Here is a 25,752-nt window from a genome sequence, read left to right as displayed (position 1 = left end):
CGTCATCTTCAGTTATGATTGACGAGTAGTCAGTAAAAAGTTTCCTGACACTACTTCCCATGGGATCGTGTCTGCAAGGCCCAATCAGGAGGAGGCTTGTAGAAGGGGTTGTCTCCGCCCAAGAGACAAGTAGAGACGCTTTCGAAAGTGCAGCCGTCATCGAGCGTGGCCACTGGATAGAAAATCGTGAGATCCCGAGCATGATCACAAGTGCTTGTGGGAAGAGCTGGCGAGCGCGTACAGCGAGTTTCTCGGGGCGGCAGTTTCTTGAGCATGTGTGATTTTGTTGTGAGGTGGTAGATAAACCATGCGCAAGAGTAGTTTAACATACATAATGGTATGTTTATTTTGCTCATGGGCATTTTGAAATAAATGTGACGCCATAGTGTTGTGTCCTAGTTCTAGATCTTTGGTTTTCACAATAAATAATTGACTGAGTTTATTAACGTAACTTTCTGTCTTCTTGCTTGTCCCCATGCAGCTTGACCGCCGCTGCTGTCTGTGATGCCCTCCCATGACGCCCAGGCTGGGAGCTGACACTGCCGGTGAGCGGGAGACGCCACTGAACAGCCGGTCCTGGGCCCGCGCCATCAGCTGGGCTTTGCCCTCGCTCCTGCACGCTGGAGACTACTCCTCCACCCACCAACCAGTATCCACAATCTTCAGCTATATTCCGTCTCAGTAAGGTACGCTTAAAAAAAAAAAAACCCAAGAAGCGAATACTGTCGGTCACCAGCACCATCCGTCAAAATCCGAAGTCTCTTCAACAGAATCAGCAGCACCAGCACAGCGTTTACCACCAGCAGCAGCAGCAGCCATCATGTCCGGTCGTAGAAAGTCCTCCACCCCTTGCATGGTCCGGGTCATGAGCGACCTGCCCGATGAGCAAGAAGATCCAGAGGATGTGGAAAAAATGACTGACAACGTTGTGTTAGAGAATGAACTGTCAGAACCTTCGGAAGGCAACAGGAAAAAAGATTTGCCGCAGGAAAATGCAGAAAACACAGACAAGAGGACATTTCTAAAGCAGGTGGAAACACAAAACCTTGAGCCATTAGTACAAGAGGAGGAGTCTGATAAAGGAGATCAAAGTCATGTGATGGAAAATGTAAAGATCAGTGGATTGAAAGACAAAGAAACTGAATCTGAGCAGGTGTCAGAGAAAAAGCAGCCTAGAGGCTACAAATGCAAATACTGTCCATTTCTGACGCAGAATCTGAGTGACTTTAAGGAGCATGTAGACTCCAGGCACCCTAACGTCATTCTGAATCCACTGTATCTCTGTGCCGTGTGCAACTTCAACACAAAGAAGTTTGATTCACTTACAGAGCATAATGAAAGCCAGCACCCAGGTGAGACAAGCTTCAAGTTTAAACGGATACAAAGGAACAATCAAACTATCTTAGAGCAGACAATCGAAGGCAAAGACAATTCAGTTGAATGCAAAATGACGAACGAACATGGGGAAGGCAACGGCAGCTCCTTGTTTTCACATTGCATATCTACAACAGTGAAAACGCCCAGTAACGTACAGTCACTCTTTGGAGGAGCAGAGCTTCAAAGCCAACTGGACGGCTTGATCCAGAAGGATCAGATCACAGCGTTGAACATCAACGGAACAGTTATCATACCTGAACCCGCCATGCTTCAAGGGCTCTCTCATGTCACCCCAATGCTTCAGCGCCCACCCAACTTTAACTCGGTACCAAAAATAGCAGTTCCCTTGAACACCACCAAATACAACCCTTCTTTAGATGACAATTTGACATTAATCTCTTCCTTTAACAAGTTTCCTTACCCAACTCATGCTGAGCTGTCGTGGCTCACGGCCGCCTCCAAGCATCCGGAGGAGCAGATCAAAGTCTGGTTCACCACCCAGAGGCTGAAGCAAGGGATCACCTGGTCTCCAGAAGAGGTGGAGGAAGCCAGAAAGAAAATGTTCAATGGTTCAATTCCTCCCTCCCATCACACATTTACCAGCCCTATGTCTCATCCCGCTGCCAAAGCCTCCAAGCAGCCTGTCGTCCACACAACCGTCGAGCACCCAGGTCAAGTGCGGACTATTGTTTCCAGTGAATTAAGCATCGTCTCCACCACAAGTTCTTCTTCAGGGGCAACAATAGGTTCCAGCCACAACCTTAAACGATCCCTTCCTACACACTTAGCTTCAGCACTTGGTCCTGAGGCGAAGCGACCCATCATGGCGGTCGCCCCCCATTCTGGTGACCCTAAAGACAAACTTCTTATGGCTCCTCCACCACCACCTCCACCCCAAAAAGACCGCCTACCAATGGCTCCGCCACCAGTTCCTATGGAAATTAAAAGAACTGGAGCAGCTTCAATGGTCAGTGCAGAAATGAAAAGGCCATCTTTCCCAGTGCCTTCAATGCCGCCACCATCTTCCTCATCAGCACTACTATCTTCCTCTAAAGGGAAGATCCTCTCTGCAACTGGAAACTCCAAGACCAAGCCGGTTGTCTCTTTGCCCTCCATGGTGTTTCCGGAGTCCTTAACAAGGCCGATGATAGCTCCTCCTCCTATATATGCCCCACCATTCAAAAACTCTTTGCTCATCCCTCTTGGTAGAAATGTTACTCCCAAAGAAAAACATGCCAATACTCACCCTTTGCCTGATTTGAACCTGCCAAACTCTCCTCCGCTGATAAACTCTCACATAAGGCGGCCACCCATCATCCAGTCTGTCCGCAGTCCAGTTAAAGTCCCTTCACAAATTCAGGGGTTCTCTCTGGAGGGCAAAAAGCTAAAGGAGCACCAGAGTGTGGAACTAAATGCCGGCTACCCCAGAGGAAATAAGATTGTCAGTCCTCTGACTGAGGCTAATGGGACATCTCGTTCAGATGGTAAATTGTTCCAGGACCAGACGTTCCCTGCTCATAATAACGGAATCATACATTTGGATGGTGGCGATGCACCAGCACTACAAAAAACAGATTTTCATCAAAAGTCTTCAGTGATGACCCAGTTCCCTTTGCTGGAGAGGATGAAAGGAAAAACAGCAAAACAACTGAAAGTCTTGGAGGAGAATTTCTTGCGGAACAGCTTCCCCACACACAGCGACGTGGATAATCTTGCATCCACGACCCGCCTGTCTCATCAGGAAATTGACAGCTGGTTTGTGGAGCGCCGTGCACTACGCGACAACCTGGAACAAGCTCTCCTGAACTCCATGGGCACCAAGAAGTTGGGCATTCCTGGTATAGGAGAGAAACAGCTACATCCACAGCATCAACAGCATCAAACCCTACAGCTGAATGGGGTCCACAAAACAAACACTAATGTGGTCAACCTTAAGAGTCCTCCTTTTCCCTCGCATGCCCTCTCCATTCCCTCCTCCATCCCTAACTTAAATACCTGCTCAGTGCCTCCAGACAGCCGATCACTGGCGCTCCTCAAGGACGATTTTGCGCAAACACGGTGGCCTTCCCCTGAGGAGCTGCACCAGCTGGAGGGTCGGAAAGGACTCGCTCGCTGGTTCACCGACACCCGGCTACAGAATATGGAGTTGACAGAACTGTTTCACAACAATGGAATAAACGGAGGGCATGGGCAGCCTGCGTGTTCCCCGGAGAGAACAGCATCCAGCATCATCCAACGTTGTCAGGAAGGAGCTGTGACGAACAACAACAACAAAGTGCTCGAGTTGGATCTGGGTTGGCTGTTGGACCAGCGATCCAATAGTCTGAACAATCAACAGCATGCTGAGCTCCACGACCAGCTGGCTGGCAGGTAACTTGGTGTTCTTTCATTTCTATTTTGGTTTTAGCAAATTAGTAGTTTTTGAGAAAAAAAATAAATAAAAAAATATATATAAATATATATATATATATATATATATCTATATATATATATATATATAGATATATATATATACATACATATATGAGTGTTTTTTTTATATTTTTATCAAAACAACATAGACAAAAAAAAAAAAACACACAAAAAAGTAGCCCAGTAAACACATACAGTAAGCACAGCATAACAATATTAATGTCAAAGTAAGTCCCTGTGGTAGCTTTAGTAACTAGGTTTTTTATATATCAGTAGTTTAACAAATATGGCTTTTGATGTGTTTGCTTAAATAGCTTTATTTTTTTAAACCGATTCATTTCAGATACAGTAATTTATGTTTAAGCAATAGAGCTGACTGACGTTAATGTTAATGTGGTACATTAGTCAATTTTATTCTAATTTTATTTATCTGTGTTTAAAAAAAAAACACAAGTCAGGGTTTTAAGGTCAAGCATTGTAAAATGTTTTATAAGTAAACAAAAAAAAAGATTAAAAAAAAATAACACTCCAAATAAGGCAGAAATTTTTAATAAGTTAAAGTAGAATTTGAAGTTTATAATTGTTGATTAACAGCTTTTTTTATTCCAGAGTAAAGAAATGAAATGAGCAACTATTTCTAAGCTGTGTGACTGGTTAGTCAGTAGCTGCTAACAATTTACAATTGCTTCTTAGCTTAGAATCATCACTATCCAACAAGGGCTATTAAGGTTTGTTTTTTTATTAAAAGTTACACAATATGTAAAATATTTTAAGATTTGTTTGATGCTGCTACTGTTTATGAAATTTTATTGTTGTTATAACCAACTGCAAAGCTTACAAATGCAATTAAGGCTAATCAAGTGTGGACTGTAATACTTTTTACTCTGAAAAGTGCTTGGGTAAAACACAGTAGGCAATTTGAGAAACTATTAATCTTTCTAAAATCAGCGAAAAAACATAATAAAATAAAAAAAAATTTAAAATAGAAGAAAAAAAGGTAGCAATGATTAAGTCAAGTATAAAACTGTTTTATAATACATTTCCAAGTTGCAGAAGAGTTCAGAGTGGACACTTTAGGTGCAGTGAAGTTCTGCTACTTTGACCTTTTATTCTGTCAAAGGTGGATATTTGCACATGAAAGACAAAGATTGCTAAGTAAATATCTAGTCGGTGGCAACAGTGGATGATTAAAAGCTTTATTAAATCAACACACCTTGAGTTTGCCTTTAAAAACCTTGAACGCTTCCAGCTGCCCTCAGGTCCTGGGGAAGGCCATTGCACAGTGGAAGCCAGCAGTAATTAAAAGATGCTTCTCCATTGCTTTCAGGATTAATGAAATACCTGCATCTGCAGACCTTGGGGACCTGAATGGAAGCGTAAAGCAAATAAGACAATTATTCGGGACTAATCCCATTTGAAGTTTAAAAATCAATGCTGAAAGACACAGAAATATGACACTGCAGGGGCCCCTAATATTAACAGGATGTGGGATCTCTTTCTGCTTTTCAGTGAGAAGTGTGGAGCTTTGGTTTGGACTCATTCTCTGATGGGATGTTTTTGATTTCGTTTTTTGGAAGGCAAGAAATAAACAAGAATTGTTTTTGCAAATTCTATCAGCAAGGATAAAGATGTTCACATTGATTGAGAAGAAACGGATTGTTGTTCGTAATGAGCAGTTAAAAAACACTTCTTAGCTCTTGACAGAGAGCCACTAATTTGTTGTTAATTATCTGCACAGTGCGTCTGACGACCTGTGACTAAAACCTCTGTTTTGTCCTGTAATTTGTAGAAAATCCATATGTTTTTTGTGATTATTACATAAAAAACAGCTTGCAGGGTAACTCACTGTTGGCTCAGATTGTAAAACTGATCATAAAATGTAAGTCTATTTAAATTTAATTCCCAAGGTGGTTGAATTTCATCATTTAATTTCCTCTGAGTTTTAGTTGAACTTATTCTCAGCTTTTTTGCAGTCAGTCTTCACTTAAATATTCTCCTATTAGCTTCAGCAAAAAGAAAAAAAAATGCCTACAGGCACTTTTTTCAGGGGACCCGTGCAAGAGAAATGAATTCAGTTTCTCCCTCTCTATGGGTTCCAGCTTTTTTTTGTTTTTAATTTCTAGTTACCATATTAACATTTTTTTCAAGGTATTAAACGAATATACGGGACATCATTTAGTCTTCCTTCCTATCAAGCAGCTTGGGACGTGTTTGGCCAGATAACACGTCCATGAGGTTGGAAACCAATATCTGCACAATAATTTGGCAAGCATTTTTATTCTTCCCAGGAGTGAGATCTAGATTCAGGCACAGCACTGTTAAAAAAAGAAAGAAGAAGCAACCAGGTGAACCTGCACTCGCAGCATTTAAAACATCTTCTTCCTGCTGATGATTCTGTAAAATCTATAACCAATGAATGCATAAAGCACATAAAGATGCAGACACGTTGCTGAAGTCGACTCACACCAGATTTAAGGTTGAACCTATTTTCTGTTTTGTCTCCTAACGTCAAATAAAATGAATAAAATTTATTCTTTTACAGTTTTTTTAGCACAACATACGGTTTTCACATAAATGTGTCAGCTAACTATTTTGATTTTCAAATTACCCAAAGACTGTGGCCTTCTTTTTCAATAATTAGTTTCTTCTGGCTAATTAAAACATTTTCCACTTATGACCCACTCTTATTAAATATAATAGTGGGCAATCACCTAATTACCTTTAATATCACAAAAAGTGATTAAAAGCTACCCTCTAAATAAAAAAAAAAAAAGTCCCTAAAGCAGCTTTTTATTCAGTTTCCTGTGTGCGCTGAATAATTGTGTGTTGGAGAAGCGGGTTAGAAGGAACATTCAGAACTGAGACAAACAAAATACTTTTAAAGCTCCAAATAACCTTTTTTTTATATTTTCCTTAAATCCTGAAAATTAAAAAATAACTGTTTACAATACTACTTAGATCTGACATGCAGGGTAGAAAACTATAATAAGAATAGTTTAAAAATGGAAATAAAAAGATAAATATATTTAAATCTAAGGAATGTTAGATTTGTTTCTTCTCATTTACCTTGAGATGAAAGCTTCTTTTTTTTATGGAAACCTAGTTTAAGGTTTTCCACATTAAAAAAGTTGCAAACTCGAAATAAGAGATTAACGTCTAAATAAATTAATGAAAGAAAATCAAAGTCAACACAATACCGGTAAAAGGTGAATACGTTTCTTTAAAAGCTTTAAACTCTTCCAGGAAAGCTAAATCTTTGGGCTCCTCTAAAAACTTGGGTTCAAAACAGGAGAAAACAATTCCAGCAAGTTTAGGAGAAAATCCTTGATACTTAAAAAAGGAGGAAACTCAAGGTATTGGAGTCATAGAAATAGAAAATACTGAAAATGAGAGGAGTTTAAAAACTGTTTGTTTGTACATAAAAAAGTAAAAACTGTTACTTCCTGTTAATTAACAAATGTGAACGAATCAGGTTATAGATTAAGTGGTGATTCTGTTGTTTTTTTCTACTAATTGGTAAAAAAATATATATAAGTGGAAATAACCTGCAGATGAAGGGTCATGCCATGCACATATTGTCAATATAAGAAAGTTCAAATTTTTTTTTTTTTATTCCTGTTATCCATAGTTTTAGGAATACACCACATCCCACCCATCATCCCAAATGTTGTGTTAAAACTCAAAGCCACATACATCTTATCATAGATTTTATAATTATAATTGTGCAGCTAAAAATGAAATAGGTCCTAAACTTGAGCCTTTAAAGGAAAAAAAATGCTAAAAAATGTTATTTTTTCACCTGCAAAAACATAAAATGTTCTGTTTCTGAAACCTAGAATTGATAAAATAAGTTTTATGATCATAAAGAAAACATCAATGTGACTATTGATTATTTTACTTAAAATTACATGATAAAATGATGATTTAATCTTTAAATATTTTTAGATAAAAGTTAAGTTTAGCAGATGCTTTTCATTTGTAAAATGTCCTACGTTAGACAGCCTTACCCTAAGGTATATATATATCGATATAAAGTGATTTAACAAGCAATACCTTAGTAGTATATTACGGTACCTCTAAGAGGTGTTATTTGATGCCATGCTAGTTGAATAGCAGTTTCCTTTATACCCATTTCATCCCTCCTATTAAAATGCATCTTGTCTTATTCAGGTATAAATATAAAAAGGTTTTAATGATGGCTACTTTCTCCTGACATTGAAATCCCTCATGAGTGATTAATACTGAGATACCTGCTCTAAATGCAGAAAATCAAACCAGCAGGTTTATTGTTTCTTTATTGTTTTAGTAAAAAACAACTTGGACAGCTGATTGATACAAATATGCGGCAGGATATTTGGATGACTCTTTGGTCATCCTGTTAATGGATAGCATCACTGCAAACAAAGGCGAAGAGCAAAGAGATTATGACAATCATATATGACTTCCCCTCTTCCGCTCACCATGCTGGTTCTTTATAAGTTTTAGATCTGAGGAGCAGGAAGTACATAGAAGCTGGAGGATTTTGTCTCTTGGGAGCCATTTTATGTTTTCTGGAAGCTTTGACTAGATGTTTATTTAAATATTGGGGTATTTCACAGCATCTAGGTAGCCTTTCAAGTTTCCCAGGATATTTGGAAGATACGCAACCTTACATCATCACAGATCTTCCACTATACTTACACTTAACAGTGGGCCTTTTCACTTATATCGTATCTTTAAACCACCTAACGATGGTTTGTTGTGACGCTCAGTTTTAGTCACCTCACTTTAAAGCAAATAATCCCTGAAGAGTTAAAAAAACTTCAAACATTTGTGGTATTTGATGGTAGAGTGGAAAATGGCTTTTCCTTTGCTGCACATACAGTAGACGATGATTATTGTTGTTATACTGAGGCGATGCAGAAATATTTTATTGAATTTCATCAAGGAAAGATGCATTTTGCCAGGTTATAGAAAGAAATGCTAATCTCAAGCTTAGTCCATGTGTAGGCTGATGCTAACTACACAAAGGTTTGTAGAAAATGTAAAATAGAGCGGTATCCGAAATGACGACAGTTCCTAATATTGTATCCAGTAATTGTTGAATCATACCTTCCTAAAACAAGTCAAACCACCATGATAAGGCTTCACTCACACGTACTCATCATTAATGGTCAATCGTAATTTTATTGTCCCCAATGGGAACATTAATTAGCAGAGAACAAACAATCCATGCATTGGTCTATAAAGAAAATAACAGATCAACCTTGGTGTCATCAGTCAGCATTAGCAAAGGCTGCAGCACTCATGGTTTCATGTTATTAAGCAGGACAATTGCAGCAGGTATGAAATAGACCATCTGTCTCTTGGTCGCACCATCATACCAGTTCATTTGGATGATTGAATCACTTCCCTTTCTGCAAATGTGTGAAGTTGGGGGTTGATAAGCTTGCCTGGTCTGCAAAGAGTCCAGACTTAAACCTTGTAGATCAACTTTGGGAGTAATTAGTGCAGAAAAACGGAAATTCAGAATTTCTCATTTAACTGAACACAACCTAAAGAGTATGGATTTTTATTTAAGAGAGCTGCTTTTGTAGGAATATGTAGGGATATCTTCAAGGTTGACGTACAAGTAGAGAGACAGTAGGAGCTAATTTCCCAACCTTTTTTGACTTGTTTACCCCTTTGTGCATTTTGTCTTATCATGAGTTCCCCTCTCAGTCAAAAGTATCAATGATTTTCCAAAAGCGGAACGTATAATAACTGATTATAAAATAAAGAGTGTTTTAAACACCAGATTTTCTCCATTCTGGGAGAATAAATTGATTTTCTAACCTATTTTATTCTATTTCAGTATTGGTAGCCCTTCCTATGACTCAGTACCCATGACAGTATTGTGACTGAAAGGCTGAAGGCAAAGCTTATGAACGCCTGCCTTCTTACAACTAAATTAAGCTACACTTTCCTTAACAATAACCAATTCAGAAATTATACAAGAAAATATATTTCGCTTACAGTGATCACTTTAAAGTGTAAAGTCATGCACAGCTTTTTTGAAACTAAGAAAGGATGTACATGACTTTAAAAAATTAAAATCAGGCCCTTAATGTTAAAACCTTCTGATTTTGGACCACGGAGTAAAAGATTAATGCTTTTTGCAAAACTTTTTAAAGGATGTAGTGTGTTTAAATTAGAACAAAATACTCCATTATTGTCTCAAAGAGACGAAATTAAGGTGTTTACATCAGAAGGAAAAATGACCGTACCATTATCACAAATTGGATAGTTGGATCAAATGAAATGTGTAACTCAGAAGGATGAACTATGTAATAACTTTGCATTAAAAAAACAGCAACAGACTGTTTACAAGAAAATGGAAAACTGTAATTAACAGCAGAGAAGTAAACAACTTAATGAGTCGACATTAGTTTACTTTTGAAAGAAGATGTTTGTCTTTATCCACATGAATACTTTTACCACTAAACATCTCATATTTTTATGGTTTTTATAAGTATGATCTATCATAGATGCCTTCATTGCAGAGAATTATTAAAGCAGAACGCTGTCCTGTGCATCGCTGTCTGAACCAGTGAAACCCAGAGGACACAGAAACACATTAACATTCATATGAGGCTCATCATTGATGACCAGCAGGGTCTCAGTAGCAGCGTTTAGAAACAATAATGGATCTTAATGATGTATGCCACTGCCGTAACTGTGGTGTTAAAATTTGTCCAACAGACTGAGGCAGCAGAGTATGGTCGAAATGAAGAACGGCTCCCAGAACGGGGGAGTCATGGGAGGAGCGCGGGAGATGTTCGGGAGCTGGCTGGAGGACGGGCCTCTGAGGATGGGACGGGAGCTGCTGCTGGACAGAGAGAGGAAGATGGCGGAGGAGACGTCCGGGCGGCTCACAGGTTAAAGGTGAGAGGTCGGTCCTCTGCGGCCTGTCTGCTGTAAAGTTACATCACTAATGGAGATGTTGGTGAATCTGATTCATTTGAGAGTTTCTAAATCAGAGGTGATTCATTTATAAATCATCTATTCATGTGAAAGGCAGAAATGTTTAATTAAACCTGCAGCTGCATTTAAATTCCTCACAAAATCTGTTAATTAATCCTTTTTTAGATGATAAATTTATCATGTTATAAATGTCAGAAATGTGTGGTAACCTTCTTTTGAAACGTTGGAAAATGAACCATGGTTTTCCAGGGGCATTGCTGATGTTTAGTCATTAACATGATAATAAATTTAAAGCTTTTTCTGGTGGAGTTTCATTTACAAAAACAGTTTTATAGAAATTCTTTTCCTTTTATTTATAACCAGGAAACTCTTTCAAGATTATCTCTCAAAAAAGTTTTTCCACTAAACATTTTAAACATGTTAGTCGTCCCCCATGTTGCTGTTGGTTGGAGGACTTTACTGTCGCCGCGGTCTCACCCGTTTGGGTTCTTAAAGCTTTGTGTGTAAAACACACAAATTTAAATCTTAGCCACTTGTTGCAACATGAACCTTTTGTTAGTGTTTCTCCTAAGAGTTCACAGTATGAAAATCTGCATTTTCTATTTATAGAGTGAGTAAAAAAGTATTCACACTTATTTGGTTAATTATTATTTATATTCAGAGTTTTTTTTTTACTTTATAATGGTAAATATATAAAAAGAGATAAGAGTATAAACTAATTTCTGAAATGTTAATACAGATGATGAAACATAGAGACACAATCAGGCGAATATTCCTATAGCCTGAAGAATTGTCCATCACTTTGATATAAATAAAACCACAATAGCTGCATATGTAATACAGGTTTCAACGTTTAGTTGAGGTATTTTTCATTTCAAAAAGTTTATTTCAAACCTGCACACATTTTACAATACATATAATGACAAACAATACATATGCATGGCTTGAAAAGGGGATGGAAGAAGCAAAAGCTTATACGTGTCCAATCCCCTCCCGCTCATCCCAGGGACACTCCCAAGACCTGCAAACGTATGTGCGAATACTTAGTTAGACTTGGACATCTTTTATTGTCATACTGTGTTAGGTATACAAAGGGTGTATACAACACGAAATTGCATTAAATATTTCCATTTCTTAAATTGCAGCAGGGATCAAATGTAAACAGTGTGTGAGAAAAAAAAAACATGGTGCAAAAAATACTACATGGGATAAAGATAATAGAGTAAATTCATGCAGGATACAGAATTTTTTTTTTCTCTTCCTTAAAAAAAAGCACTTTATTTTAAAAGCATCTTAAAACTGTATCGTTAATCAAAGAATTTATAAAGTAATATCTGATTATTATTTGTGTTAGAGTAGCTAATAAAAAAGCAGATGAGCAGTTTTACAGATGCTTTAAAGTAGGTTTTTCCAGGCAGAACCAATACTGGTGCCATTTTGGCTCTTAATGGGCCACTTAACCTTTCTCACATACCAGAAATGATAATTAGTCAGATGTCGCTGATTTCTCACTACGGTTCTTCATTCGATTGCAGTGAAACTGTTTTTGGATCATTTTAGGATTAACTCTCAGCCTGTGAAGATTTTAACATTCAAATAAAACCATATAATGGAAATAAAGTTTAACTTTAAAGTCATTGGGAAGTTATATTTAAATTTCAAATCATTCTGACTTAAACATGTATATAAACGTACCCTTTATCAGACCATATTGTCCTAAAAGTTAGAAAATGTATATTATTTTTAAAAATTTTGTCTTAAAATCAGTGTTTTTTTTTTCGTTATTTTATGCAGGCCAGTTAGTTATACATCAGCCTGAACACCTAAATTCAGCCAATCATGTATCAAAAGTCATCTGTCAATCAAATTTTCTCAGTCATAGCATCTTGATTCATATGTCGCAGCTAATATACGCAACGGTTGAAATAAGTTGATTAAGTTATTAAGTTAAATAAGGTTGAAAATCAAGCATCTTAGCACCACATCCAGTCAATAGAATAAAAAGTAACGCCTTTATATGTGTTAGAAAGCAGCATTAAAGATTTGGAATAAAAAATATCATAAAACATATTTAATAAGCTGCCTCTCTTCCCTCTAAAACCCATTTATCTTTATGTAAACAACCAGGAGGTGCATGATGGATTTCAAATTAAATGGCGGTAATAGGAGTACAGCTAAGACACGCTTTATGATTTGTCTTTTCTTTTGTTACTCTGGCTCCTAACGTGCAACAGAGAAAACATCTGTAAAAAGGCGAGTCTGTCTTTTCAAGTGACAGCTCACTCGCAAGATTTGCTAAAAGTGGGGACGCTAGCATGAGCAGAAAAAAGGCTTTTACTTGATCCCCCCTCCCTGATCCTATTGGCATGTTGGATGAGGACGAAGCCAGTCTGTTCTACAAGCACTGGTGGAAATCATTCGGTATACAGGAAAAAACAGCAGATTTTTCCCTTGTTTTACTGACTGGTTCTGGTTCCAGTTTTGGTCAGTAGTAAACTGGTTTATTCCATTTAGCCTTAAATCCACTGGTGCATCTCTAGATCCACGCTGTCTTCTCTAACACTAATACAAATACTAAAGTTCTTTTTATGCAAAATGTTTTCTAAATGTGTCGATTATCAGTTATTATCTGAAACGACAATCTTCATGCAGTCGGTAAACATTTTTACTTCTTTAACATCTTAAAAAGTTAGTAACCCTAAGAGACATCTAAGAATAAATATTTGACACATTCGACTATTTAAGGCAATAGCAGCTTAACCACATCTACTAACTGCTTCTCTAAGCTAAACTGCTTAGCGTTACAATAAGACCGAATATTATCGATTATTTGGAGAGTTTCATCATTTCTGCCCAAATTAAACCCAATTTAATGTGTTTTTTTTTTTTTTTTTACTTTGCCTTAAAAATGTCGGACCATTAAACGTTAATAGCCCTTCTGAATTGAGCAGCTTTTTTTTGCTGTTTATTGATGAGCTAATAGATCTCAGAGATCTTATTTTTTTAGTTTAAACAAGGTGTCTGCTGTGGGTTCACAATTAACAGAGAAAAGTCACTTTTTTTTTTGCTTTTTTTCATCTTTTTTTTTATTGAAATCCGAAATAGATGCAGACTGTTCCTTACACACAAATCTGCAGATTGTCTTCTTCTAAAACTGATTTGTCTCAGCATGCTCCTCACTGGTCTCCAGTGTCCAGCCCCCCCCCCCGCCCTCCCATGTTCTGTCAGTGTTGAAGCCAATACCTCAATCCCAGTCAACAAACAAACAAATCCGGGAAGTCTTTGTGTGTGTGTGTCGCTGTATGGGTTTTGGCTGAACACTTACTTGGTTATAAATGTGCAGTGTGTGTGTGTGTGTGTGGGGAGGTGGGGGGTTCTAGATTTTTTTGGAGTCCTGAAATAGCAGCAGACCCCCCAGTGTGGCAAAGTTTGATAGATGAAAGGCTGTGCCTAGGGCAAAGAGTGTTGACAGAGTCTGCTGCTTGTTCCCTCCACTGTCTGTTCTGACAGAAGATTGAATGTCTTAATGTGCCTGCTTGGCTTTTGCTCATCAAAATAGAATCCATTCAAATCACTTCTTCAAGACAAATGTCTATTTAAAAAAAAAAAAAAGGTTGAGACACAACTTCTTTGTCACTTTTGAGAGATTGCCTCTACTTTAGGATAGCATCAAAATCGGTACATGACAGCTAAAATCAATAATCAATATGCAGCGTTTTTAAATAGCCCACAGTGAGTGTTTGCAAATGACATGTTTGCCATCAGTGCTGTTTAAAAAAAGAGACGCGCACCTTTGTTTTTACTCTCACATAGTTCAGAAGTGCTTTATTTGTCCCACAGGGGACGACGTCAGGAAACAACATGCAGCTTTCTGCTCTCCTGAAATAAACGTAAACGTGCTTTTTTCCTCTTCAAGAAAGAAAACTCTTGACACGCAAACATTGGCTTGAATGTTGATGTCAAAAATTCATTAAGTAAAGAAAAAAAACACTTAAATTCAGTGTTTGTTTCATATTAGGAGCTTTAGAAACATTTATGTTTCTAAAGCTGTATTCTGCCCAATGCTGCGTTTGGAGTCATCTTTTGTAAGGTACTGAAAAGTGCTCCGCTTTCTACAAAAAGAGGAACTCAGTTAAACAAAGATCAGGTCACAAGAGTCAAGACAGCAATATGAAGTGAAGATTCCAGTGTCTTTCATTCTCTGTAGGATTTTCTGATTATAAAATAGAAAAAAAAGAGATTAGGAGGAAGGTAGAAAGGAGCGCATTTTACATCTTCGGGGTTAACCTGCTTACAAAGCACCTCGAGAGCCACAGAAGGTGTTTTTATTTGTTGCTATGCTTGCTCATTACATGCTCCTAAACAACGGCCCAGATTTATTTACTGTTGCTCCCGAGTCTGGTGCAGCCGCTCTCGTAAACTCCTCCGCTCTCCTGCTCACCACTCCAACCCACACAGCAGTGAAACACAGCAGCGGCGTCGCAGAGATCTTCCTCTTCTTTCACAGAGCTTTGGTTTTTCACTGTCCGACGTGCTTAAGCCTCAATCAAACTGTCATTTTCCCAGTTCATCTCAGCAGCGGCAGTACAGCGCATAACAACAACAACATGATAATAAGTTTGTGTTATGGAGGAGCCGGGGGAGGTGTGGTGATGGTTGTGACTTAGTTTGTGAGTAGGATGATAAATGAACATGAGCTGCTATCTAAACTCAGTTTGTTACGGCTGCGGCTCTGCTCAGGTGCCAGGTATTATTGGAGGCGGAAATCTGCCATGCAGATTGGTTTGGCTGAAAGAAAAATGACCAGGGAGGTTTTCAGAGCGCTGAACCCCGCTGACTTAAAATAAGCTTCGTAGACGTCAACAACTTTCTCTACTTTTTCAAATTTCAGTGTGTAGAATCTGATAAATCCTTCAACATTTTAAATAAACATAACTGACAATTAAAAATAAAGAAATTTGCCACATTAAGAAAAAAATTCTGATAATTTAACATCCATCCATTTTCCAGAGCTTATCCCAAGTGGGGTCATGAGGTGCTGCTGGTTCCTATCTCCAGCTGTGTATGGGTGAGAGGTGGGGTCCACCATGGACTGGTCTTCAATCCATCGCAGGGAAACAGAGACAAACAGGACAAACAACCATTCACACACACACCTAAGGAGAATTTAGAGAAGCCAATTAACCTGACAGTCATGTTTTTGGACTGTGGGAGGAAGCCTGAGTACCCAGAGAGAACCCACACATGCAAACGGAGAACGTGCAAACTCCATGCAGAAAGACCCCTGGCCAGGAATCGAACCCAGAACCTCCTGCTGCAAGGCAGCAGTGCTACCCACTGCATCACTGAGCAGCTCTGATAATTTAACATTTTGTAGCTCGAAACCATAGTATCGAAACCATTAAATTATTTTTTTGTTATTCTAACATGTTTCTGTCATGTAATTTCTTCAGAATCCGAAGACGTCAAGATTGAGAATTTAAATATTTACTTAATTTTTTATTTATAATAATAATTAAAGAAATGTAGCAAGATGCTAGCACTTCAGAGCGTTTAGAGTGAAGCTAATAAAGCCTATTAGCGTATTTCCTACTGCTGTCATTAAAGCGGACAACAGGAAACAGGAGTACGAACCTTCATAAATTTAAAGCTCCACGGTGCAAGAGAAAAAATCTAAGTCAATTTTTCTTAAATTAAATGCATTTTTTCTTGAATTGAGCAGCTAAGTGAGACAATCTACATTTAAAATAAGAACAAACCCAAGAGTCTGTTATTTCAATTGCATAATATCTAATTATTTTTATTTTAAGCCTAAACATTCTCTTTCCATTGGCAGATTCTCTTATTTAGCCACTCAAATCAAGGTTAAATACACTTATTTTAAGATTTTTTTTGCCATTTTAAGATCGTTTTTGTAGTGAAAAAGTCTACATCTGTCAGCCACATTAACTTCTAAAGGAAAAAAAGTACTTAATAATTATTATTAATCCTATTGCATGATCCTAAAGAATTAATCAGAATTTCACACTAGTCCTACATGATAAAACCAGCACAAAATAGTTAATAATTTTGCACTTTCTAGATAAAGTTCACAGCTTTCAAAATTCCTGAATGATAAAAGGTTAATGCGCTTTTATTCAGTCACCTAAAATGTGATATTGTATCTCCGTTCACAGTTATCTTTAGGAATCTGGTGATTAGAATCAGTCTGGATGTAATAACACGATGCTGAGACTTTTTCCATTGTTTCTATTCAGTGCCACAGAGCCTGAGCTCTTCAGTGTTGAGATTTATGAAGCTTTTAAAGGAACAAGGTCTCCAGGGCCAAAAGTAATGACTCAGTGGGTCTAAGTACAAATGCATGCCTCGTCTCTCAGATTTTAATTTAGGCAATCGTGAATGGTTTTGGGATGAAACTTTCACATAAAATTCCAATAAAGGGAATAGCGATAGATTCATGTACATAATGTACATAATTTTACATAATGTAAAAAGTTCAGGGTGCATGAACGCTTTTATTAGAAAGAATACGTAAAAATTACTGGTCTTCTAAATAACAGTTCAAAGCTGTGTACATGCAGTTCTTAACGGATTTTATTATTTCCACATTAATCTATATCTTAATTATACTGGTCATACACTGGACATTTTTCTATAATCTAAATAAGTAATTTTTTTCTAAAAATAAGTGCATCTGTTCTTGAATTGAGACATTTTGCCAATGGAACAAGACAATTTACATTTAAAATAAGAAAAAAAAAAACATTGTCTTATTTCAAGTGCATATTATCTAATTATCTTATTTTAAGACTTATTTCTTGACAGTTTTTGCAGTGAATAATTACAATATATGAGCAGTATAAATAAAACATGAAAAGTTTATTTATTAAAGAAAAAGTAAAACTAGTCAGTTACATTCATTCATTACTCAGACTGATATATATGTGTTTATTTTTTTAATTTAGACAATTATTAGTGATAACTAATAAAACCTTAAATTCAGCATCTCAGAAATGTAGAATATTGTGCAAAGGTTTTATAATAATGAATAAACCTGGTGCCACACGCTAACCAGCTAATTAACTCAAAACACCTGCGAAGGTCTTTAGAGGCTCTCTTAGTGTAGTTCTGTTGGATACGCGACCGTTGGGGAGACTGCTGTCCTCACAGTGCTGCAAAAGACAACCATTGACACCACAAGGAGGGTGAGACACAAAAGGTCATTGCTAAAGGGTCCAGGCAATGGGGATAATCACACCCTGGAGAGGATTGTGAAACAATGTGGGGAGATTCATAAAGAAGACTGCAGCTGGAGCTGGTGTTTTAAGGAGCGTCACGCCGTAAGACATGGGTCTCAGCTGCCACAGTCCTTGTGTAAAGCCACTCGTAAGCAAGAGGCTGCATCTAAAGTGTCTCACCTGGTTTAAAGACAAAGAGGACAGAGCTGCTGCTGAGGGGTCCAAAGTTATGTTCTCTGATTGAAGTAAATCCAACGGTTTGTTTTGGAAATCTAGGTCACAGCCTGGAGAAGGAGATAAGAGGCGCAGGATCCACGTTTTTTGAGGTGTAATGTAAAGTCTCCACAGTCAGGGTTGGTTTGGGATGCCGTGACATCTGCTGGTGTTGGTCCAATCTGTTTTCTGAGGTCTAAGATTAACGCAGCCGTCTATCAGGACATGGTTCCTGTAGAGGAGCAACTTTATAGAGACGCAGATGTCAGATTCCGATAGGACGTGTTACAAGTTTAGTTGAAGGACCATGGTATAACTGAAGTTGTAAACCTGCCTGACTTTAAATCCATAGAAAATCTATAGAGTATTGTGAAGAGGAAGATGCAATATGTCAGACCAAACAATGCAGGAGAGCAATCTGGGCTCTTATAGCACCGGAGCCACACAGCATTGGCGCAGTAATCAGGCATAGAGACTCCTTTCTGGAAATCCTTGAGTAATATTCAGATTTTCTGAGAGAATGAATTTAGGGTTTTCATCAATTAGTTATAATCCATCCATCGTCTCAGGCTTAGTCCTTGTGCCTATCTCCGGCAGTCTAGGGGCGAGAGGCTGGGTACACCCTGAACAGGTTGCTAGTCTGTCGCAAGACAGCACAGAGACACACAACCATTCACACACAATCACACCTAAGAAGAATTTAGAGAAGCCAATTAACCTAACAGTCAGGTTTTATGGACTGTGGGACAAAGCTGGAGTACCTGGAGAGAACCCACGCATGCACAGGGAGAACATGCAACATGCACATGCAGAAAGACCCCTGACTAGGAATTGAACCCGTAACTTTCTTGCTGCCCACTGTTTCGCCGTGCAGCCCTTAGTTATAATCATCTACATAAAATAAGTGAAAACTTAGAGTATACCTGTATGTGAGTAATGAATGACTGATATGCAGAACTGGAATTACTGAAAAAAATTACTTTCTTTTTATGATATTCTAATTATATAATCAGCACCTATATATAGACAGTTCCATCTATTATCAGCTCATTTTCTTTTTCATGTTCCTCTGTCCCACCATGTTTGAAAAAGAGAAGACATCATAAATAATCCATCTGAAAAGTCTGAGAGTTTTCTCTGTTGAATATTAATATATATATCTATATAGAGAGAGATATATATAATGCATAATGAGGGTCTGTGAATAACAATGAGCATTGGAAGTAAATTCCACAGTAAACTTAGAGAAAAGTCCAGATATTATAAGGAAAATGTTACCAATAACAAGGGTATATAAATTAGTTATAAAATACGATTAAACGCATAGAAGGACCTTAGAGTTGACCTTTGAACTTGGACATTTAAATACCCAACTATAAATAGTTTTGCTTCTAATGAAGAGCAGATTATTTTTGCTCAAATTCAGTTCACTGAGTGAAAACATCAGGTGAGAAGTATGAGATCACGGCAGGAAGATGATGTGAGGAAGAAGTGATAAAGAACGATTATTATGGAGAGTCATAACAATTTATGGAGCAAATTCCTGCGGTGAAAATTGATGTGCTGTGATCTCCACAGCTCAGTGTGTGTGTGCCCACCATCTATTGTCCTGTCTCACTAATCACAGCAGCTCGAGGCTTCATTTAATCAGCGCAGCGCGGCGCAGCGTCCCGTAATAACTTATCAACAGTCGCAGCTTATAGATTAAGGTTTAATTGCTAAAATGCTGCTGTGCTTCTTGTAATGTAAAACAAAAGGGACGGTGGACAGTAAAATTACCTGTTTTCCAAATAATCACAGTTTTAGGATTAGGACTTATTGTTGAATAATTAAAGCCATAAGTTTAACCGTTAATTTTCTTTTTTTTTATAAGCAGTGATGGATTTGAAACAATGCTTGTTCCACAGCAGGTTTCAGATTTTACAGGCTGGTTATCACATAAAGTTTGCATGTTAATCAGATCTAAATCTTTTTTCCACTGCGCCATGAACTGTCATGTCATGTGCGTCCCAGATGGGAGAAAGTAATCAGTGTGTGAAACTAGAAAGTGCTGCAAGACCCTCTTCAAAGGAGGCACGGTCCTCCGGATTGGAATGTGATGCATTTTAATAGAAGACGCTGTTGAAAATGTTTTATCCTTTTCTGCTGTTCCTTGTTGAGAAGCACAATGATTGTCGTGTCAGAGATGGATTTTATTCAAATCGCTGCACGTTTTCGCTGGATGCTTTGAAGCTGCTACTGGAGTGAGACCGATTCTGAAATTCCAAAAATGTTTATCTGCATAAATCAAATATGGCTTAAATTTTTAAGATGAGTTTTGATTTTGTTTTTTATGATAATGAATGAATTTCTTTTTATATGAGAGAATCAAAGTTTCACTTTTTATTGTTGGTTTAATTCACGAACTAAACGCTTAGTTCCGACAGGGAAGCAGGTTATTTCTTTTTCCACGAAATTCTTGAAGATTTTTATAGATCACTGCAGTTGGATTGGTCTCTTTTATAGAAATGCATTGCTGTTGCACATTTCCTTGAAATTATATTAAAGCTCTTCCCTTTAAGTCGCTTTATATTGTTATCTTAATGACAATTTGCAACACTTCAACCGGCATCTAGATTAGTTCATCCAAGTAATGCTGAGGAAGCTCAAATATTCCTCTGGGTTTGCTGGATTGTTTTGCTGTTGCTTAGCAGCGGTGACCAGTTGCTCTGCTGCTAATTAGTGATTATTTCCAGATGACATTTCTGTGTTTGTTTAAACTGTAAATTGTTTTAAAATCCCTTTGATGATCTTTGATCTTTGCAGCAAAGCATTAGTATGCTGGATGCCATAAAAAAATATTTTTACTAAAAAGCTGATTGAGCACTACTGTGGACTCGGATTTGGGCCAAAATTGTGCGGCACCAATAAATCTAACTTTGTAACGTTTTGAAATGAAAATGTGAGTCTGTGCAGCAGCAGAAACGGTTTGTATCTTTGACTCATCTTTTATTGAAACAAAACAGGAAAAAAGTCTCCAACTCTGCCTCGCTCTGCATGTGCCCTTTGTGCCACAGATGCAAATTCTGCTAAATTGGTGCTCAATCTTTTTCTGTCAAACATAATAGCAACCAATCAAACTTGCCAGTAAGGAGAGAGTTGCATTCAAAGTCTGCAGGAAATAAGAGTTGTACTCTGAGTTTTGCGCCTTTTTTTTCCCTCTTCTTCACTGATCAACCTTTTTTGATTTACAGTTTTCTTTGAGATGTGAGCTGCCGATTTAAATTTAGACCATTTCTGATTTTTAGGGGATTCACGTGCTGCGGGCTCTTTGATAGCAGCAGTAGTTTGAATCTAATAGAATAATAATCAGATTTTTTTCATTTAACCGATAAAAGGCGTTATAAAGCGCATACCGTTGATGCACTTATAGCTTGAAAAATACCTGGCATGTCAAGCATAAAAAGAAAATGTACACTATATTGCCAAAAGTATTTGCTCACCCATCCAAATTATTGGAATCAGGTGTTCCAATCACTTCCATGGCCACAGGTGTATAAATTCAAGCACCTAGGCATGCAGACTGTTTTTACAAACATTTGTGAAAGAATGGGTCGCTCTCAGGAGCTCAGTGAATTCCAGCGTGGAACTGTGATAGGATGCCACCTGTGCAACAAATCCAGTCGTGAAATTTCCTCGCTCCTAAATATTCCACAGTCAACTGTCAGCTGTATTATAAGAAAATGGAAGTGTTTGGGAACGACAGCAACTCAGCCACGAAGTGGTAGGCCACGTAAACTGACGGAGCGGGGTCAGCGGATGCTGACGCGCATAGTGCGAAGAGGTCGCCAACTTTCTGCAGAGTCAATCACTACAGACCTCCAAACTTCATGTGGCCTTCAGATTAGCTCAAGAACAGTGCGCAGAGAGCTTCATGGAATGGGTTTCCATGGTCGAGCAGCTGCATCCAAGCCATACATCACCAAGTGCAATGCAAAGCGTCGGATGCGGTGGTGTAAAGCACGCCGCCACTGGACTCTAGAGCAGTGGAGACGCGTTCTCTGGAGTGACGAATCGCGCTTCTCCATCTGGCAATCTGATGGACGGGTCTGGGTTTGGCGGTTGCCAGGAGAACGGTACTTGTCTGACTGCATTGTGCCAAGTGTAAAGTTTGGTGGAGGGGGGATTATGGTGTGAGGTTGTTTTTCAGGAGCTGGGCTTGGCCCCTTAGTTCCAGTGAAAGGAACTCTGAATGCTTCAGCATACCAAGACATTTTGGACAATTCCATGCTCCCAACTTTGTGGGAACAGTTTGGAGCTGGCCCCTTCCTCTTCCAACATGACTGTGCACCAGTGCACAAAGCAAGGTCCATAAAGACATGGATGACAGAGTCTGGTGTGGATGAACTTGACTGGCCTGCACAGAGTCCTGACCTCAACCCGATAGAACACCTTTGGGATGAATTAGAGCGGAGACTGAGAGCCAGGCCTTCTCGTCCAACATCAGTGTGCGACCTCACAAATGCGCTTCTGGAAGAATGGTCAAAAATTCCCATAAACACACTCCTAAACCTTGTGGACAGCCTTCCCAGAAGAGTTGAAGCTGTTCTAGCTGCAAAGGGTGGACCGACGTCATATTGAACCCTATGGATTAGGAACGGGATGTCACTTAAGCTCATATGTGAGTCAAGGCAGGTGAGCAAATACTTTTGGCAATATAGTGTATCTAATAATTTGATTTGTCAGGGACGTTGACTGATTGAAGCATCTGTCAGGATGTACTTGTACAGAATTTAATCAAACTCATTTTTAAGCTTGAAAAGGTTCAGCGCCATATAGTTTATAAGGCAATTCTACCAAACATTTAAGAAATAAACCACTAAATATGAATGAAGGTAAAACACATTTTCTGAATTTAATTTTTTTAGATTGAAATATCTTTTCTGTGCTTAAATAGGGAAGAAAATGTTTTAACATCAGAGTGAAAAATAAATGACTGCATATGTAAACATTGAAGTTAAAACTAATTTCCTGGTCACTATAAATACATTTATTTTCATAAGTTGAACAAACTGATTTCTATCCATTTTTTATACGTTACATTGCATAAATTAAACAATTCTGGTTAAAATTTGTGACCAAAGCCATAAATAAAAAGCAAACAGAATTATAAAACCTATTAAATGTTATATTTGATTCATTAAATAGCACAGTTATGTATTTCTGCCATTTTGAAATCCTCATGGACCTACAGTAATCTGAAAATTATATATTATTAAAGAAAAAAGTACCTAAATCACTGGTTTGATGTAGATTATGATTCTCAAACGTTTTACCTTCTTTGTGAAAAAGAATTTGATGTGAAATACCTTAAAATGAACTTTTCCATATATGGATGAATGTCATGATCTATTGTCCTGTTTCTACAAACTGAGTTTTTTTTTGGCTCTGATTTAGTTTAATTCAAACAAAACACATCTTTGAACATCAAACCACCTACGTGGATTAGAACAGATTGCAGCCTCGGCGCAAACAATTGCTTTTTAATCCCTTTCTGTTCCCATATAGGATTTATTTTGTCCCATTTAAGGAAATGTTACCCTGAGTTCACATTGACATTTCCGTGTGTTGTTAAAAGATGGACACTTTTGACTGGCTTTCTTTTTCATTTTTCAGATTTTCCGCCATCGCTGCTGCTGGAAACACAGGAGGAAAGAATCTGAAGAATGGAGAAATAAAAGTTTTTGGGGTTTTTTCTTTCTTTTTTCTTTTAATTGACAGATATTGTACTGTATTATTATTTTTTAAAACCAATTCTTATCTCTTGATTGTCGCATCCAAGGTCACGCACAACGCCCTCCTCCATCCTGTCTGAGGTAACCTCCTCGGTGTTTTATTCCTGATGTTACTCCTGCAGAGAAGGAAGGGAGGGAGTCGATTTGAAGTAGGACTGGGCTTAAGAGGCGGCAGGTTTTATTAGGAGGACCCAAGAAACTGAAATCTAAAGAGCTCAAATAGATCTTCAGTTTCACAATCTGTGCAAGTAATTGAAAAACCCATCCCTTTATAATACAGCTCATATTTATAGTTCTAGTTTTCACTGTGATTTTGTGTTTAACAAAAATATTATACAAACAAAACAAGAGACATTAGGGCTAATTAGCAATGACGAGTTTAGTGCAGAAAGCAATGAGAGACTGATTTAAAAATCATGCAAACAATCAAGATCTGATGGCCCATTTTAGATTGTTGTTATACGTCTAAAGTTACCCATAGAGTGTAACCCTGTATGGACACGCTGTCAGGGGACACTTTGAAGGTTTACCAAGGTCTTAAACTATTATGGTTTCTAAACCTCTGATCCTACAATTATAAGTGCTTTTATTGCTTTCCATAGGAAGTGCCTGACTTGTTTCTCTCCTCCATTTATTAACACTGCATCTGAGCTGGCTGAAACAACGACACCTAAAAATGAGCTTGTTTCTCATCCCCCAACAATCAAAAGATGCGATGTGGCCCAATCCGTCTCTCCTGTTAAATTACCAAAGTAGGTCTAATAAGCAGGCGACTGCAGGCTTATTGTCTGAGCTGGTTGCCGTAGAAATTATTCATTCACCATCGGCTTGATGCATCTTTTTAATGCACTAATACTTAATAAGTGCAGTAGTTCTTGAATGCATTTATATTTAGATGCCATAATGCACTTTTTTTTGCGATTCTATATTTTGACCCATTTAGTTTCTGACATGCTGAGAATCACAATTCAATGAAGCCCATTTAGCTACTTAGTATCCTGCTTTGAATTCAGGCTAAACTGGATTCATGGTTGTTGAACTGAGTTTATGTAGAAAGCAGAACAATGCTTCTAAAATATTTTATTTATTTATTTTTTATTTACAAAAAAATGGTACTGAAACACTTAAACTATGATGATTTAAAGTATTTTTCTTTAGTCTAATATTGTTGTTTTAACAAGTAAAATTATGGGAAAAGTGCTAAACTGCTTCGGAAGAGATGGCAAAAAGCAGTTTAGCTGCGGCTGTGTCTTGTGCTCCGAAAATTTAAAGATGAATATTTTCTTCTCAAATGTTCAAAAATGCAAACTCGAAAAAGGAAAAAAAAAAAAGAAATTGAATCTAAAATGGAAATTTTGCTGGTGTTCAGTGATGATTCTCAATGTTTACAAGTTTCCTGCCAAGGAAAACAGATAAACAGGTAAATTTTAGGCGCACGGCTTCCATACTGATTGGGAACTCCACTTCTCTTTCTTTATGTTCACCACTTTAATGTCCCAGACTTTATTCCAATGCGTCCCCTGATGCACATGAATAACAAATGGTGGATTTTGTGTGACAATATGGTTAAATTAGCTTAAATGTATTGTTCTCAGCAAGCTGTTGGATCACAGCTTCGTTCTTGGAGTTTTATTTTCATCCATTTCATAAAAATTCCATTTAAATCATTTTCCTTTTTTGCGATATTCAACTTTTTCTAAACCTTTACACCTATAGGACACTATCAGGTGTTTTATATTTTCTTTCTGACCTGTTTGTTTACAATCTAAACGGTGCATGTATAAGTCGACTTCTTT

General features: G+C 37.8%; 1 protein-coding gene across 2 annotated transcripts; it reads left to right on the top strand.

The window, feature by feature from the left end:
• Nucleotides 1–480: 480 nt before the first annotated feature.
• On the top strand, nucleotides 481–25,258 carry LOC119779920 (zinc fingers and homeoboxes protein 2-like). 2 transcript variants are annotated; one of them, XM_038279770.1, is made up of 4 exons: nucleotides 481–686; nucleotides 771–3,747; nucleotides 10,510–10,692; nucleotides 23,838–25,258. In XM_038279770.1, exons 2-3 carry the CDS (start codon nucleotides 821–823, stop codon nucleotides 10,688–10,690), a joined length of 3,108 nt encoding a protein of 1,035 aa, XP_038135698.1. In that variant the 5' UTR covers nucleotides 481–686; nucleotides 771–820; the 3' UTR covers nucleotides 10,691–10,692; nucleotides 23,838–25,258. The 2 variants fall into 2 exon arrangements, with proteins under 2 accessions (XP_038135698.1, XP_038135697.1); XM_038279769.1 differs by having other exon boundaries at nucleotides 481–3,747.
• Nucleotides 25,259–25,752: the final 494 nt, after the last annotated feature.

The sequence above is a fragment of the Cyprinodon tularosa genome, unplaced genomic scaffold (assembly GCF_016077235.1).
Source record: "Cyprinodon tularosa strain WSP-4 unplaced genomic scaffold, ASM1607723v1 ctg153, whole genome shotgun sequence".
Lineage (NCBI taxonomy): Eukaryota > Metazoa > Chordata > Actinopteri > Cyprinodontiformes > Cyprinodontidae > Cyprinodon > Cyprinodon tularosa.
Note: the sequence above shows the minus strand (reverse complement) of the source record. Positions and strands in the feature narration are given on the sequence as shown.

What these genes read in the sequence shown, in the direction of transcription:
- LOC119779920 (XM_038279770.1), top strand. Translation starts at nt 821, where the DNA reads ATGTCCGGTCGTAGAAAGTCCTCCACCCCTTGCATGGTCCGGGTCATG. An exon ending in CACGACCAGCTGGCTGGCAG is followed by an intron (nt 3,748 to 10,509) that starts GTAACTTGGTGT and finishes TTTGTCCAACAG; the next exon opens with ACTGAGGCAGCAGAGTATGG.